Consider the following 17500-nt stretch of genomic DNA (forward strand, 5'->3'; position numbering starts at 1 on the left):
ACATTTTTGCTATTTCTTCTCTCATTTTTTTAAGTGCCAAGCAAAGGTGTGTGGACAAGTTTGTCATGAGGAAAGGCTCATGCACCCAAAAATGGCTGAGGTCTTCACAGAAAGCGTCCTCAACATGATCGTCATGGACATGAGACCATTATCTATGGTTGAGGATGAAGGCTTCAAGCAGATGATCCAGACCTTCCATCCAGGCTACACCTTGTATAACATATTTTAAACATAAACACAAACACATAAATGAGGCAAAATATCCATCACTTGCATCACTAGCCAAGTCATTATTGTGCATTCCAGACTTCTACGCCTTCTGAGCATCTCTTCTCAGCAGCTGGAAACATCGCCTCAAAGAAGAGAGCCAGCCTCACACCTGAACATGTTGACATGCTCACGTTCCTGCACTGCAATTTCAAGAAATTATAATCTATTGTTCAGTCACTTGGACTGGAAGGTAGATTTGTTTACATTAAGTTTATTTGGACTTTTGGACTTTGGATGGGCTATTTGCTTTATTTACTTTGATGGACATAACAGTCACTTTAAAGAAAGCTATCCTTTAGTTATTTATAACCTGCACGGCAGGTGAACTGCTACTATTTTGAATTATTTATTTATACATCAAAGACTACTTGCACTTTTGTTTGCACAAGTTTGTATTATTTAGTTTATTTCCTTTTCATTGTGATACAAAAAATATACTTACTAACAAATAGACTTACTATGTGCCAAACTCATGTTTCATGTGCCATTATTCTAATTTGCTTTTGCTGGTTGAAATTCACAAGTGTGCATGCTTAAGCAGGCGAGGTAAAACAGGGATCAAAAATACTATGCAAGATAATCGTGATTAATCGACTAATCAAAAAAATTATCAATAGATTAGTCGACATAAAAAATAATTGTTAGTTGCAGCCCTATCTGTTTGTCTGGACAGGGAAAAGGGAGATAATGGGGAGAAACTAGCCTTCAGATATAGCGTAGCCTCACACGGGGCACCAGTTATTGTAGCGTAATTTATTCATGGCGAGATCAGATGTTGTCTCAGGTGTAACAAGTGTGTCTATCTGTCGCCAGATGTTGTCTCAGGTGTTCCTCTCAGCTGTGTGTCTGCTGGCTGCTGGGTTCTGCTGTCTCGTCAGTGCCACTGGTCTCTCTCAGGGTCCTCTTTGTCTTTACAACACTACCTCTGGATACACCTGGGGGGTCCCACTGCAACCACAACCAGACAGGTGCAACACACACACACACTAAACCCTAACCCTGTTATACTGAAACTGCACCGACCTGAGACACACACACACACACACACACACCAAGCGACAACCTCTGTGGTTGAGAAATGCAGTTTTTCAGTGCTGTTCATAAGTGTCTACTTGAGACTGGCAGCAGAGGAACAGGAAGTCACATGAGACAGTTTGTCAGGAGGCTTAAAACCCGCCTGAGCTTCAGTTCTCAGCCTGTTGTTAGGTTGACTGAAAGTTAAGGTGAGATAGCATTTCCAGCATGGAGACTGGAGACTCCAAAGCCCCCTGCACGAACAAACTGGGGAAGTCACTCAGGCTTCAAACATTAGTATTTACAGTCCATGACACAGACACAAACCCATTTAAATACGCACGCACATACACTGATTTATGTTGAGGTCTCTGTATTTCTCTGTTTCTTTGTGTCTCCATCTCAGCTATCCAGGTTATCTATACAACAGGACTCTGTGGTCTGGAGTTTGTCTGGAGCCCAGAGGTGTGGTTCAGTGGAATGTTGTACTGTTTGGTGTGATGGTGGGCGCCAGCGGGCTGCAGACTGTCCTCTGTGGAGCTAATGTCTTCAACTCCCTGCTGGGCCTGATCCTGGGACCGGGCTTCTGCCACAACAAGGTATGTGTTTGGTCTCTGGTCTGAGTACAAAAAGGCCAAACAGCACAAACAAAGCCCTTTTTTTTAAATGTTCAAAAAAAGTCCAACAGGACAAACGAAAAGAGCCAAAAGAAAAGAACGGGGGGTAAGACAGTAGAACAGACACTGAAGGATAAAATTGACTAGGGGTAATCAAGACAAGGTGTGACAGACAGGACACAGGTGAGAGTGATGACAGCAAGCAAAGAGGGAGATAAACACAAACGGGGAGGAAGTAACACTACAAATAATACACAGGGAAAGAACTACAAAATAAAACAGGTAATACTAAAAGCTTAACCCTGGGACATGACCAGAAAAACAAACTCAGGGAATAAAGCAACACAAGGGAACATGCAGGGAAGAATTAAACAGCAATTTAAATCTAAACTATGAAATAAAATATAAAACTAAAAAACTAACCCTAACCCAAAAACTAAAAGTCTTAAGTAAGTAAAACTTAAAGTCAGACACTGACTTCTGCTGAAGGCTGAACAGGGGCTCAGAACTGGTTTAAAGGTTCAGATGTGGGTTGAGGTATCCAGTTGTGATTTAAAATGTTGTCTTTATTTAAAATTTGGACTTTTGTTAACTTTGAGTTATACAAGTGTACTCTGGGTCAACTTTCTCTGATTGGCTGGTAAAACAAGAGAGACAGACAGACAGAGCGACAGAGAGAGAGAGAGAGAGAGAGAGAGACAGAGAGAGAGACAGAGGGGGAGAGAGAGGGACAGACAGAGAGAGAGACAGAGAGAGAGAGGCAGAGAGAAAGAGGGGGGGAGAGAGAGACAGAGAGAGAGGGACAGACAGAGAGAGAGACAGAGAGAGAGACAGAGAGAGAGAGAGAGTGAGAGAGAGACAGAGAGACAGAGAGAGAGAGTGAGAGAGAGGGAGACACAGAGAGAGAGGGGGAGAGAGGGAGAGACAGATAGAGAGGGGGAGAGAGAGAGACAGAGAGAGAGAGTGAGAGAGAGGGAGACACAGAGAGAGAGGGGGAGAGAGAGAAAGAGGGACAGACAGAGAGAGAGACAGAGAGAGAGACAGAGAGAGAGAGTGAGTGAGAGAGAGACAGAGAGAGAGAGAGAGACAGGGGGAGAGAGAGGGAGAGACAGATAGAGAGGGGGAGAGACAGAGAGAGAGAGAGAGAGAGGGGAGAGAGACAGAGAGAGAGAGAGAGAGTGAGAGAGAGAGAGAGAGAGAGAGTGAGAGACAGAGAGAGACAGAGAGAGAGAGAGACAGAGAGAGAGAGAGTGAGAGACAGAGAGAGAGACAGAGAGAGAGAGTGAGAGACAGAGAGAGACAGAGAGAGAGACAGAGAGAGAGTGAGAGACAGAGAGACAGAGAGAGACAGAGAGAGAGAGACAGAGAGAGAGACAGAGAGAGAGAGAGAGAGAGGCAGAGAGAGACAGCATGAGAAACTGAATTGGAAATGGAGTGAGAGAATTAATAAAAAATTGAAAAACAGAAAGAAAACCACTTTTCTTTAAGGCTATGGATCATATAGTCACATGGTGTACTCTGCAGAGGGGGGTTCACACAGTGTACTCTGAAGGGGGAGAGGGGGGTTCACACAGTGTACTCTGCAGGGGAGGGTTCACACAGTGTACTCTGCAGAGGGGGGGTTCACACAGTGTACTCTGCAGAAGGGGGAGAGGGGGGGTTCACACAGTGTACTCTGCAGGGGGGGTTCACACAGTGTACTCTGCAGAGGGGGGGTTCACACAGTGTACTCTGCAGAGGGGGAGAGGGGGGGTTCACACAGTGTACTCTGCAGGGGGGGTTCACACAGTGTACTCTGCAGAGAGGGGGGGTTCACACAGTGTACTCTGCAGAGAGGGGAGAGGGGGGTTCACACAGTGTACTCTACAGAGGGGGGTTCACACAGTGTACTCTGCAGAGGGGGGTTCACACAGTGTACTCTGCAGAGGGGGGAGAGGGGGGTTCACACAGTGTACTCTGCAGAGGGGGAGTTCACACAGTGTACTCTGCAGAGGGGGGGTCACATACTGTACTCTGCAGGGGGGGTTCACACAGTGTACTCTGCAGGGGGGGTTCACACAGTGTTCTCTGCAGAGGTGGGGGGTTCACACAGTGTATTCGGCAGAGGTGGGAGAGTTCACACAGTGTACTCTGCAGAGGGGGGAGAGGGGGGGTTCACACAGTGTACTCTGCAGAGGGGGGGTTCACACAGTGTATTATGCAGAGGGGGGGTTCACATAGTGTACTCTGCAGAGGGGGGAGAGGGGGGTTCACACAGTGTACTCTGCAGAGGGAGGAGAGGGGGTTCACACAGTGTACTCTGCAGATAGGGGAGAGGGGGGGTTCACACAGTGTACTCTACAGAGGGGGGTTCACACAGTGTACTCTGCAGAGGGAGGAGAGGGGGTTCACACAGTGTACTCTGCAGATAGGGGAGAGGGGGGGTTCACACAGTGTACTCTACAGAGGGGGGTTCACACAGTGTACTCTGCAGAGGGGGGGTCACATAGTGTACTCTGCAGGGGGGGTTCACACAGTGTACTCTGCAGAGGGGGGGTTCACACAGTGTATTCTGCAGAGGGGGGTTCACACAGTGTACTCTGCAGAGGTGGGGGGTTCACACAGTGTACTCTGCAGGGGGGTTCACACAGTATATTCTGCAGAGGGGGGTTCACACAGTGTACTCTACAGAGGTGGGGGGTTCACACAGTGTACTCTGCAGAGGTGGAGGGTTCACACAGTGTACTCTGCAGAGGGGGGTTCACACAGTGTTCGCTGCAGAGGGGGTTCACACAGTGTACTCTGCAGAAGGGGGGTTCACACAGTGTTCTCTGCAGAGGTGGGGGGTTCACACAGTGTATTCTGCAGAGGGGGGTTCACACAGTGTATTCTGTAGAGGTGGGGGGTTCACACAGTGTACTCTGCAGAGGGGGGGTTCACACAATGTATTCTGCAGAGGGGGGGTTCACACAGTGTACTTTGCAGAGGTGGGGGTTTCACACAGTGTATTCTGCAGAGGGGGGGTCACATAGTGTACTCTGCAGGGGGGGTTCACACAGTGTTCTCTGCAGAGATGGGGGGTTCACACAGTGTATTTGGCAGAGGTGGGAGGGTTCACACAGTGTACTCTGCAGAGGTGGGGAGAGGGGGGGTTCACACAGTGTACTCTGCAGAGGGGGGGTTCACACAGTGTATTATGCAGAGGGGGGTTCACATAGTGTACTCTGCAGAGGGGGGAGAGGGGGGTTCACACAGTGTACTCTGCAGAGGGGGGAGAGGGGGGTTCACACAGTGTACTCTGCAGAGAGGGGAGAGGGGGGGTTCACACAGTGTACTCTGCAGAGGTGGGGGGGTTCACAGTGTACTCTGCAGAGGTGGGGGGTTCACACAGTGTACTCTGCAGAGGTGGGGGGTTCACACAGTGTATTCTGCAGAGGGGGGGTTCACACAGTGTTCTCTGCAGGGGGGGTTCACACAGTGTATTCTGCAGAGGGGGGGTTCACACAGTGTACTCTGCAGAGGTGGGGGGGTTCAGACAGTGTACTCTGCAGAGGGGGGTTCACACAGTGGACGCTGCAGAGGGGGGTTCACAGTGTACTCTGCAGAGGTGGGGGGTTCACACAGTGTACTCTGCAGCGGGGGGAGAGGGGGGGTTCACACAGTGTACTCTGCAGAGGGGGGTTCACACAGTACTCTGCAGAGGTGGGGGGTTCACACAGTGTACTCTGCAGGGGGGGTTCACACAGTGTATTCTGCAGAGGGGGGTTCACACAGTGTACTCTGCAGAGGTGGAGGGTTCACACAGTGTACTCTGCAGAGGGGGGGTTCACACAGTGTTCGCTGCAGAGGGGGGTTCACACAGTGTACTCTGCAGAAGGGGGGTTCACACAGTGTATTCTGCAGAGGGGGGTTCACACAGTGTATTCTGCAGTGGTGGGGGGTTCACACAGTGTACTCTGCAGAGAGGGGTTCAAACAATGTATTCTGCAGAGGGGGGGGGTTCACACAGTGTACTCTGCAGGGGGGGTTCACACAATGTACTCTGCAGAGGGGGTTTCACAGTGTATTCTGCAGAGGGGGGGTTCACCCAGTGTATTCTGCAGAGGGGGATTCACACAGTGTACTTTGCAGAGGTGGGGGGTTCACACAGTGTATTCTGCAGAGGGGGGGTTCACACAGTGTACTCTGCAGGGGGGGTTCACACAGTGTACTCTGCAGGGGGGGTTCACACAGTGTATTCTGCAGAGGGGGGGTTCACACAGTGTACTCTGCAGAGGTGGGGGGGTTCACACAGTGGATGCTGCAGAGGTGGGGGTTCACACAGTGTTCTCTGCAGAGGGGGGGTTCACACAGTGTATTCTGCAGAGGGGGGGTTCACACAGTGTACTCTGCAGGGAGGGTTCACACAGTGTATTCTGCAGAGGGGGGGTTCACACAGTGTATTCTGCAGAGGGGGGGTTCACACAGTGTACTCTGCAGGGGGGGTTCACACAGTGTATTCTGCAGAGGGGGGGTTCACACAGTGTACTCTGCAGAGGTGGGGGGGTTCACACAGTGTTCTCTGTAGGGGGGGTTCACACAGTGTATTCTGCAGAGGTGGGGGGTTCACACAGTGTACTCTGCAGAGGTGGGGGTTCACACAGTGTACTCTGCAGAGGGGGGTTCACACAGTGTACTTTGCAGAGGTGGGGGGTTCACACAGTGTATTCTGCAGAGGGGGGGTTCACACAGTGTACTCTGCAGGGGGGTTCACACAGTGTATTCTGCAGAGGGGGGGTTCACACAGTGTACTCTGCAGAGGTGGGGGGGTTCACACAGTGGACGCTGCAGAGGTGGGGGTTCACACAGTGTATTCTGCAGAGGTGGGGGGTTCACACAGTGTACTCTGCAGAGGGGGTTCACACAGTGTACTCTGCAGAAGTGGGGGGTTCACACAGTGTATTCTGCAGAGGTGGGGGTTCACACAGTGTTCTCTGCAGAGGGGGGGGTTCACACAGTGTACTCTGCAGGGGGGGTTCACACAGTGTATTCTGCAGAGGGGGAGTTCACACAGTGTACTCTGCAGGGGGGGTTCACACAATGTACTCTGCAGAGGGGGTTTCACAGTGTATTCTGCAGAGGGGGGGTTCACCCAGTGTATTCTGCAGAGGGGGATTCACACAGTGTACTTTGCCGAGGTGGGGGGTTCACACAGTGTATTCTGCAGAGGGGGGGTTCACACAGTGTACTCTGCAGGGGGGGTTCACACAGTGTATTCTGCAGAGGGGGGGGTTCACACAGTGTACTCTGCAGAGGTGGGGGGGTTCACACAGTGGACGCTGCAGAGGTGGGGGTTCACACAGTGTATTCTGCAGAGGTGGGGGGTTCACACAGTGTATTCTGCAGAGGGGGGGTTCACACAGTGTACTCTGCAGGGGGGGTTCACACAGTGTATTCTGCAGAGGGGGGGGTTCACACAGTGTACTCTGCAGAGGTGGGGGGGTTCACACAGTGGACGCTGCAGAGGTGGGGGTTCACACAGTGTATTCTGCAGAGGTGGGGGGTTCACACAGTGTACTCTGCAGAGGGGGTTCACACAGTGTACTCTGCAGAGGTGGGGGGTTCACACAGTGTATTCTGCAGAGGTGGGGGTTCACACAGTGTACTCTGCAGAGGTGGGGGGGTTCACACAGTGTACTCTGCAGAGGGGGGTTCACACAGTGTTTGCTGCAGAGGGGGGTTCACACAGTGTATTCTGCAGAGGTGGGGGTTCACACAATGTACTCTGCAGAGAGGGGAGAAGGGGGGTTCACACAGTGTACTCTGCAGAGGTGGGGGGTTCACACAGTGTATTCTGCAGAGGGGGGGTTCACACAGTGTACTCTGCAGAGGGGGGGTTCACACAGTGTTCTCTGCAGGGGGGGTTCACACAGCGTATTCTGCAGAGGGGGGGTTCACACAGTGTACTCTGCAGAGGGGGGGGGTTCACACAGTGTATTCTGCAGAGGTGGGGGGTTCACACAGTGCACTCTGCAGAGAGGGGAGAGGGGGGGTTCACACAGTGTACTCTGCAGGTGGGGGGTTCACACAGTGTACTCTGCAGAGGTGGGGGTTCACACAGTGTACTCTGCAGAGGGGGGGTTTCACACAGTGTACTCTGCAGAGGGGGGTTCACACAGTGTTCTCTGCAGAGTTGGGGGGGTTCACACAGTGTATTCTGCAGAGGGGGTTCACACAGTGTACTCCGCAGGGGGGGTTCACACAGTGCATTCTGCAGAGGGGGGGTTCACACAGTGTATTCTGCAGAAGGGGGGTTCACACAGTGTATTTTGCAGAGGGGAGGGGTCTCACACAGTGTACTCTGCAGGGGGGTTCACACAGTGTACTCTGCAGAGGGGGGTTCACACAGTGTTCTCTGTAGGGGGGGTTCACACAGTGTACTCTGCAGAGGTGGGGGAGTTCACACAGTGTATTCTGCAGAGGGGGGGGTTCACACAGTGTACTCTGCAGAGGTGGGGGGGTTCACACAGTGTATTCTGCAGAGGGGGTTCACACAGTGTACTCTGCAGAGGTGGGGGGTTCACACAGTGTTCTCTGTAGGGGGGGTTCACACAGTGTATTCTGTAGAGGTGGGGGGTTCACACAGTATACTCTGCAGAGGTGGGGGTTCACACAGTGTACTCTGCAGAGGGGGGGTTTCACACAGTGTACTCTGCAGAGGGGGGGTTCACACAGTGTTCTCTGCAGAGGGGGGGTTCACACAGTGTACTCTGCAGGGGGGGTTCACACAGTGTATTCTGCAGAGGGGGGGTTCACACAGTGTACTCTGCAGGGGGGGTTCACACAGTGTATTCTGCAGAGGGGGGGTTCACACAGTGTATTCTGCAGAGGGGGGGTTCACACAGTGTTCTCTGCAGGGGGGGTTCACACAGTGCATTCTGCAGAGGGGGGGTTCACACAGTGTATTCTGCAGAAGAAGGGTTCACACAGTGTATTCTGCAGAGGGGAGGGGTCTCACACAGTGTACTCTGCAGGGGGGTTCACACAGTGTACTCTGCAGAGGGGGGTTCACACAGTGTTCTCTGTAGGGGGGGTTCACACAGTGTATTTTGCAGAGGTGGGGGGTTCACACAGTGTATTCTGCAGAGGGGGGGTTCACACAGTGTACTCTGCAGAGGTGGGGGGTTCACACAGTGTATTCTGCAGAGGGGGGGTTCACACAGTGTACTCTGCAGAGGTGGGGGGGGGTTCACACAGTGTTCTCTGTAGGGGGGGTTCACACAGTGTATTCTGCAGAGGTGGGGGATCACACAGTGTACTCTGCAGAGGTGGGGGTTCACACAGTGTACTCTGCAGAGGGGGGTTCCACACAGTGTACTCTGCAGAGGGGGGGTTCACACAGTGTACTCTGCAGAGGGGGGGTTCACACAGTGTTCTCTGCAGAGGGGGGGGGGTTCACACAGTGTACTCTGCAGGGGGGGTTCACACAGTGTATTCTGCAGAGGGGGAGTTCACACAGTGTACTCTGCAGGGGGGGTTCACACAATGTACTCTGCAGAGGGGGTTTCACAGTGTATTCTGCGGAGGGGGGGTTCACCCAGTGTACTCTGCAGAGGTGGGGGGGTTCACACAGTGTATTCTGCAGAGGGGGGTTCACACAGTGTACTCTGCAGAGGTGGGGGGTTCACACAGTGTTCTCTGTAGGGGGGGTTCACACAGTGTATTCTGTAGAGGTGGGGGGTTCACACAGTATACTCTGCAGAGGTGGGGGTTCACACAGTGTACTCTGCAGAGGGGGGGTTTCACACAGTGTACTCTGCAGAGGGGGGGTTCACACAGTGTTCTCTGCAGAGGGGGGGTTCACACAGTGTACTCTGCAGGGGGGGTTCACACAGTGTATTCTGCAGAGGGGGGGTTCACACAGTGTACTCTGCAGGGGGGGTTCACACAGTGTATTCTGCAGAGGGGGGGTTCACACAGTGTATTCTGCAGAGGGGGGGTTCACACAGTGTTCTCTGCAGGGGGGGTTCACACAGTGCATTCTGCAGAGGGGGGGTTCACACAGTGTATTCTGCAGAAGAAGGGTTCACACAGTGTATTCTGCAGAGGGGAGGGGTCTCACACAGTGTACTCTGCAGGGGGGTTCACACAGTGTACTCTGCAGAGGGGGGTTCACACAGTGTTCTCTGTAGGGGGGGTTCACACAGTGTATTTTGCAGAGGTGGGGGGTTCACACAGTGTATTCTGCAGAGGGGGGGTTCACACAGTGTACTCTGCAGAGGTGGGGGGTTCACACAGTGTATTCTGCAGAGGGGGGGTTCACACAGTGTACTCTGCAGAGGTGGGGGGGGTTCACACAGTGTTCTCTGTAGGGGGGGTTCACACAGTGTATTCTGCAGAGGTGGGGGATCACACAGTGTACTCTGCAGAGGTGGGGGTTCACACAGTGTACTCTGCAGAGGGGGGTTCCACACAGTGTACTCTGCAGAGGGGGGGTTCACACAGTGTACTCTGCAGAGGGGGGGTTCACACAGTGTTCTCTGCAGAGGGGGGGGTTCACACAGTGTACTCTGCAGGGGGGGTTCACACAGTGTATTCTGCAGAGGGGGAGTTCACACAGTGTACTCTGCAGGGGGGGTTCACACAATGTACTCTGCAGAGGGGGTTTCACAGTGTATTCTGCGGAGGGGGGGTTCACCCAGTGTATTCTGCAGAGGTGGGGGTTCACACAGTGTATTCTGCAGAGGTGGGGGGGTTCACACAGTGTGCTCTGCAGAGGGGGGTTCACACAGTGTTTGCTGCAGAGGGGGGTTCACACAGTGTATTCTGCAGAGGTGGGGGTTCACACAATGTATTCTGCAGAGGTGGGGGGGTTCACACAGTGTACTCTGCAGAGAGGGGAGAAGGGGGGTTCACACAGTGTACTCTGCAGAGGTGGGGGGTTCACACAGTGTATTCTGCAGAGGGGGGGTTCACACAGTGTACTTTGCAGAGGGGGGGTTCACACAGTGTTCTTTGCAGGGGGGGTTCACACAGTGTATTCTGCAGAGGGGGGGTTCACACAGTGTACTCTGCAGAGGTGGGGGGGTTCACACAGTGTACTCTGCAGAGGGGGGGTTCACACAGTGTTCGCTGCAGAGGGGGGTTCACACAGTGTATTCTGCAGAGGTGGGGGTTCACACAGTGTATTCTGCAGAGGTGGGGGGTTCACACAGTGCACTCTGCAGAGAGGGGAGAGGGGGGGTTCACATAGTGTACTCTGCAGGTGGGGGGTTCACACAGTGTACTCTGCAGAGGTGGGGGTTCACACAGTGTACTCTGCAGAGGGGGGGTTTCACACAGTGTACTCTGCAGAGGGGGGTTCACACAGTGTTCTCTGCAGAGTTGGGGGGGTTCACACAGTGTATTCTGCAGAGGGGGTTCACACAGTGTACTCTGCAGAGGGGGGGTTCACACAGTGTTCTCTGCAGAGGGGGGGTTCACACAGTGTATTCTGCAGAGGGGGGGGGGTTCACACAGTGTACTCTGCAGGGAGGGTTCACACAGTGTATTCTGCAGAGGGGGGGTTCACACAGTGTATTCTGCAGAGGGGGGGTTCACACAGTGTTCTCTGCAGGGGGGGTTCACACAGTGCATTCTGCAGAGGGGGGGTTCACACAGTGTATTCTGCAGAAGGGGGGTTCACACAGTGTATTCTGCAGAGGGGGGTTCACACAGTGTTCTCTGTAGGGGGGTTCACACAGTGTACTCTGCAGGGGGGTTCACACAGTGTACTCTGCAGAGGGGGGTTCACACAGTGTTCTCTGTAGGGGGGGTTCACACAGTGTACTCTGCAGAGGTGGGGGGTTCACACAGTGTACTCTGCAGAGGTGGGGGGTTCACAAAGTGTTCTCTGTAGGAGGGGTTCACACAGTGTATTCTGCAGAGGTGGGGGGTTCACACAGTGTACTCTGCAGAGGTGGGGGTTCACACAGTGTACTCTGCAGAGGGGGGAGAGGGGGGGTTCACACAGTGTACTCTGCAGAGGGGGGTTCACACAGTACTCTGCAGAGGTGGGGGGTTCACACAGTGTACTCTGCAGGGGGGGTTCACACAGTGTATTCTGCAGAGGGGGGTTCACACAGTGTACTCTGCAGAGGTGGGGGGGTTCACACAGTGTACTCTGCAGAGGTGGAGGGTTCACACAGTGTACTCTGCAGAGGGGGGGTTCACACAGTGTACTCTGCAGAGGTGGGGGGGTTCACACAGTGTTCTCTGTAGGGGGGGGTTCACACAGTGTATTCTGCAGAGGTGGGGGGTTCACACAGTGTATTCTGCAGAGGTGGGGGTTCACACAGTGTACTCTGCAGAGGGGGGGTTTCACACAGTGTATTCTGCAGAGGGGGGGGTTCACACAGTGTATTCTGCAGAGGGGGGGTTCACACAGTGTTCTCTGCAGGGGGGGTTCACACAGTGCATTCTGCAGAGGGGGGGTTCACACAGTGTATTCTGCAGAAGGGGGGTTCACACAGTGTATTCTGCAGAGGGGAGGGGTCTCACACAGTGTACTCTGCAGGGGGGTTCACACAGTGTACTCTGCAGAGGTGGGGGGGTTCACACAGTGTATTCTGCAGAGGGGGGGTTCACACAGTGTACTCTGCAGAGGTGGGGGGGTTCACACAGTGTATTCTGCAGAGGGGGGGTTCACACAATTTACTCTGCAGAGGTGGGGGGGTTCACACAGTGTTCTCTGTAGGGGGGGTTCACACAGTGTATTCTGCAGAGGTGGGGGGTTCACACAGTGTACTCTGCAGAGGTGGGGGTTCACACAGTGTACTCTGCAGAGGGGGGGTTCACACAGTGTACTCTGCAGGGGGGGTTCACACAGTGTATTCTGCAGAGGGGGGGTTCACACAGTGTATTCTGCAGGGGGGGTTCACACAGTGTACTCTGCAGAGGGGGGGTTCACACAGTGTACTCTGCAGGGGGGGTTCACACAGTGTACTCTGCAGAGGGGGTTTCACACAGTGTACTCTGCAGGGGGGGTTCACACAGTGTACTCTGCAGAGGGGGGTTCACACAGTGTACTCTGCAGGGGGGGTTCACACAGTGTACTTCATCTGTGATCTGTGGGGTTTATACTGATTCCTGTTTGGGAATAGAGTTTAAATTTTGATCTCTGGGTTTCTTACAGAGATCAGAGATGTGTAGCTGAAAAAGCTTTACTTACTTACTTACTTCCTTCCTTACTTACTTACTTACTTACTTACGTACTTACTTACTTACTTACTTACTTCCTTACTTCCTTACTTCCTGACTTACGTGCATTTTTGTGTAAAATAAAATGTGAAATTCCACAGTGGTAAGTAGCTACAGTGAAATGTCAATTTTATCGTCACAATATTTCTCAAAGTAATAAATAAAAGGAGATGACATTTATACCAGGAAGAATAGAGGTTTTCTTTCTTTCATTCTTTATTAAATTCTCTCACTCAGTTTCCATTTCACCCTATTTCTACCTGTCTGACATTCTTTGACACTCGGCTAAACTAAGTTTGATAGTTAGCCTAATCCGGAGCAGACTTGTTCACCAGCATCAGTTACCATGGTAACTCAGCGAGGATTCATATAAGCTACAGTGATGGAACCAAACTCCCAATTAAAAAAGCCAGACTTAGAAATCCTCAAAAGCGAGGATTCTGCTGAATCCTGCTTCAAGGAATGACCCCAGATATGATCAATGAACGTATTAACCCTAACCCTGTGTGTGTGTGTGTGTCTGTGTGTCTGTGTGTGTGTGTGTGTGTGTGTGTGTGTGTCTCTGTGTGTGTGTGTGTGTGTCTCTCAGGTCGGTCCAGTTTCAGTTTAAGAGGCCATCATTGAGGAAACCAGCAGTGACTTTTATTTTGGCGGGTTCTTGATGCACTTTAAAGGAATATATTATATATATATTTATAATAACTAAATCTTTACATTTAAATTATTAAAATAAACTGTTCAAACTTTGTTTCTGCATTTCTTTAATGTAAATGTTTTTATAATAATAACTATTTATGTTTATATTTATAACCAGTTCTGATTGGATCAATGGACCTGTCAATCATTCCTGCAGGCTCTGGTTCAGTTCAAAAGGTGTTAAACCTTAATTAAGTGATTACATTTATTTAGCTTCAATGATAATAATAAATTAAAAACAGATTTGAATGTTTGATGTCATCACTGTCAGCTGTTTACATATTGACTATTACACATGTTCAATAAAATTTCATAAATACTAAAAGAGAATACTGTTAATTTGTTTTTGTATTTTATTAATCATCAAAAAAAAGTCTGGACACCGATACGGGCACAAAGATCAGCGCAAGATGGATCCACCCGAGGACTCAGAAGCAGTTCAAAAAGGAAGGTGGTTTAAAGCAGTCTGGCAGTGAGCTCACTGGAAGGGGGGCGACCAGAGGATGAGCAGGTGAAGGTACTGGAAGGGGGGCGACCAGAGGATGAGTAGGTGAAGGTACTGGAAGGGGGGCGACCAGAGGATGAGTAGGTGAAGGTACTGGAAGGGGTCCCTCTTAATGTGTTCCTCAGGTGTGTTCCTCTTAGGGTCTTTTTCAAACCGGTCACTACCCCCTCTCCCTACCCACTACCCCTCCGTTTGCGCGTCCTCGCGGAGGGTCCGCCATATTATGTCCGTCCCAAACCAATTAGCGGGGAGTGGTAGTGGGTTATAAAACCCTCCACCAGTGAGTCTGCACCGATGCCGACTTTCAGATCACGTGCAACACCTATTGTGTCCGGTCGTCATGGAGACAGCAACCTGTGAGTTCAAACACTGCTCCAACTAAGATAGACATTTAATATCATCATACAGACGTTAACAACTTCAAATGTGTACTGAGGATCAAATATATGTTTATTTATTTTTTCTCTCTTAAAGGTTTGCCTGCAGATTCTACTTTTGTATGGTTATGCATATTTGCTAATGTATATCTTAAGCTGTTCATGCGATGGGTACATCTGTCATGTATATGGGCAGAAGTATTTAATTTAAGTTTTATTCATCTATTTGTTTATTCTCTCCTTTTTTATTGTACTTGTTTTTTTTTATATATATATAATATAAAGATATATATTATTTTATTTATCTTTTTATTTTTGACTAATGCTGACTAAACCTGTTTTATAAGTAATGTGGTTGACTTATTGTTGTCACTGGTACTGATGTTACGGCTGCAGTAATTAAGGCCACTAAAGATCAAGGACTGTTATTGTACATTACCAACCAAGGACAGATGGGTGATGACAGTTTGTTTTGTTTTTGGATTGTTTTTGGATTTTCTTGTCTGTTTGTTTGAAGTGTATGTTTGGTGGGCATTGCCCGTTTTGTCATGTCATGTTTTGAAAAAAAAAAGGAAAAACAATAAAAATTGTTAATCACAAAAAACAAAGAATCTAAATGTTGGATATCAGCCTGTGAGCTCTGCTTTATGAGAATCATTGCAGAAGGATTGTAAAGGTTTTATGGGTCAGATTGTGTAGTTTAAGGTTTTATGGGTCAAGTTTAAGGTTTTATGGGTCAGATCTTGTAGTTTAAGGTTTTATGGGTCAGATCTTGTAGTTTAAGGTTTATCAGACCTGTTCTGAGTTCACATGTTGCTTCTTTGATTATTTAATGAATATGATGTTTTGATCATTTTCAGTCCATTCCTGCAGTGTCTGGTAACATGAGACACCACATGAAGGGGGTTACATAGAGTCACTATATTCAAATGTTCAAGTGTCCTATAATATATAACATAGATCTATATAACATAGAACTATGTTATATAGATTTGAAACAGTGCGAGAGCTTCAACACATCCTAATATCTGAAACAATGTAAATGTCTTTTGACTGCTTCATTAGAATGTAACAACGTTTATTTATTTTTATTCTAAAAAATAATCTTGTAGTATGTTCTGGTTCTGTGTGATACGTCATCAAGTGCTGACGCAGACAGTGGGCGTGGCTGCAGTGACCTCACCTGTCGCTCAGGTAGATTTCTGTGTAACAAAAAGCCATCAAACAGGAAGTGAATCATCCAGTGTCTCGCTACGAGCCGAAAAGAAAATCGTTCCCGCGGTTAGAACCCGAATTCTCTCTCTTTTAGACCTCTTTGACCCGGTCCGTTATGGCCCGGTTCAGTTGGAGTCTTTGGACGCTCTGCTTCCTGGTCTGTTCCGGTCTGGCTCTGGATTGTGACTGGGGCGTTGATCCGCATCAGGGTCTGGACATGGCCTACCTAGAACGAGGAGCGCTCCCCCTGGAAAAGGCCTGGAGGGACCTCGACCTGGACTCTTGCCGGACCGCGTGCTGCGCCGAGCCGGACTGTGACCTGGTCCAGGTGAGAGTCTCCGCGGAGGGGGTACCGCTGTGTCTGCTGGTCCGGTGTGTGATCGGGGACCGGGACGTGTGTGTCCTTCAGCCCAGCACCGATGACCAAGTCTACCGCAGGAACCGAACCAGGACCGGCACGGACCCGGACCAAGGGAAGAAGACTCACCTGAGACCGCTGATGGGACACCTTGAGACCTCCGCGACCACCGCGACCAATCACAGAACCGAGAGGAAGGAGGAGAGGAACGAGGAGAGGAACGAGGAGAGGAACGAGGAGAGGAAGGAGGAGAGGAACGAGGAGAGGAACGAGGAGAGGAACGGTAAGAAAAGAAAAGTTTATAAAAAATAAGACGATCTGTGTGACGTCATCTCCGAGACAATAAAGTGAAGGTTTTATTTAATTTAACGACCAATCAGAGAGAGAACACACAGAGACACACACACACACACACACACACACACACACACACACACACACACACACACACACACACACACACACACACACACACACTCTTTAATATACACACACACACACACACACAGTTTAATATACACACAGACACACACACACACACACACACACACACACAGTTTAATATACACACAGAGACACACACAGTTTAATATACACACAGACACACACACACACACACAGTTTAATATACACACAGACACACACACACACACAGTTTAATATACACACAGACACACACACACACACACAGTTTAATATACACACAGACACACACACAGTTTAATATACACACAGACACACACACAGTTTAATATACACACACACACACACACAGTTTAATATACACACACACACACACACACACACACAGTTTAATATACACACACACACACACACACACACACACACACACACACACACACAGTTTAATATGCACACAGACACACACACACACACACACACACACACACAGTTTAATATACACACACACACACACACACACAGTTTAATATACACACAGAGACACACACAGTTTAATATACACACAGAGACACACACACACACACAGAGACACAAACACACACAGAGACACACACACAGTTTAATATATACACACACACACACACAGTTTAATATACACACAGACACACACACACACAGTTTAATATACACACACACACAGTTTAATATACACACAGAGACACACACAGAGACTCACACACACACAGAGACACACACACACACAGTTTAATATACACACAGAGACACACACACAGAGACACACACACACACAGAGACACACACACACACA

At 50.0% G+C, this 17500-nt stretch overlaps 2 protein-coding genes across 5 annotated transcripts in view; both read left to right on the top strand.

The window, feature by feature from the left end:
• LOC132980988 (transmembrane 4 L6 family member 5) overlaps positions 1–14136 on the top strand; it is a 16647-nt gene extending 2511 nt beyond the window's left edge. Inside the window, exons 4-6 of one of the 3 annotated variants that reach the window (XM_061047407.1) lie at positions 1084–1238; positions 1691–1883; positions 13687–14136. In XM_061047407.1, the coding sequence (XP_060903390.1) occupies positions 1084–1238; positions 1691–1883; positions 13687–13707 (369 nt within the window). In that variant the 3' untranslated portion in view covers positions 13708–14136. Of the gene's footprint in view, positions 1–34; positions 1239–1690; positions 1884–13686 lie in introns of those variants that run through there. The other 2 variants (XM_061047406.1, XM_061047408.1) reach the window with 2 other exon arrangements.
• Positions 14137–15878: 1742 nt separating this feature from the next.
• spint2 (serine peptidase inhibitor, Kunitz type, 2) overlaps positions 15879–17500 on the top strand; it is a 17292-nt gene continuing 15670 nt past the window's right edge. The window contains exon 1 of one of the 2 annotated variants that reach the window (XM_061047409.1): positions 15879–16531. In XM_061047409.1, coding sequence (XP_060903392.1) covers positions 16006–16531 — 526 coding nt within the window. In that variant the 5' untranslated portion in view covers positions 15879–16005. The remainder of the gene's footprint in view (positions 16532–17500) is intronic. The other variant, XM_061047410.1, reaches the window with a different exon arrangement.

The sequence above is a fragment of the Labrus mixtus genome, chromosome 9, assembly GCF_963584025.1.
Source record: "Labrus mixtus chromosome 9, fLabMix1.1, whole genome shotgun sequence".
Classification (NCBI taxonomy): domain Eukaryota; kingdom Metazoa; phylum Chordata; class Actinopteri; order Labriformes; family Labridae; genus Labrus; species Labrus mixtus.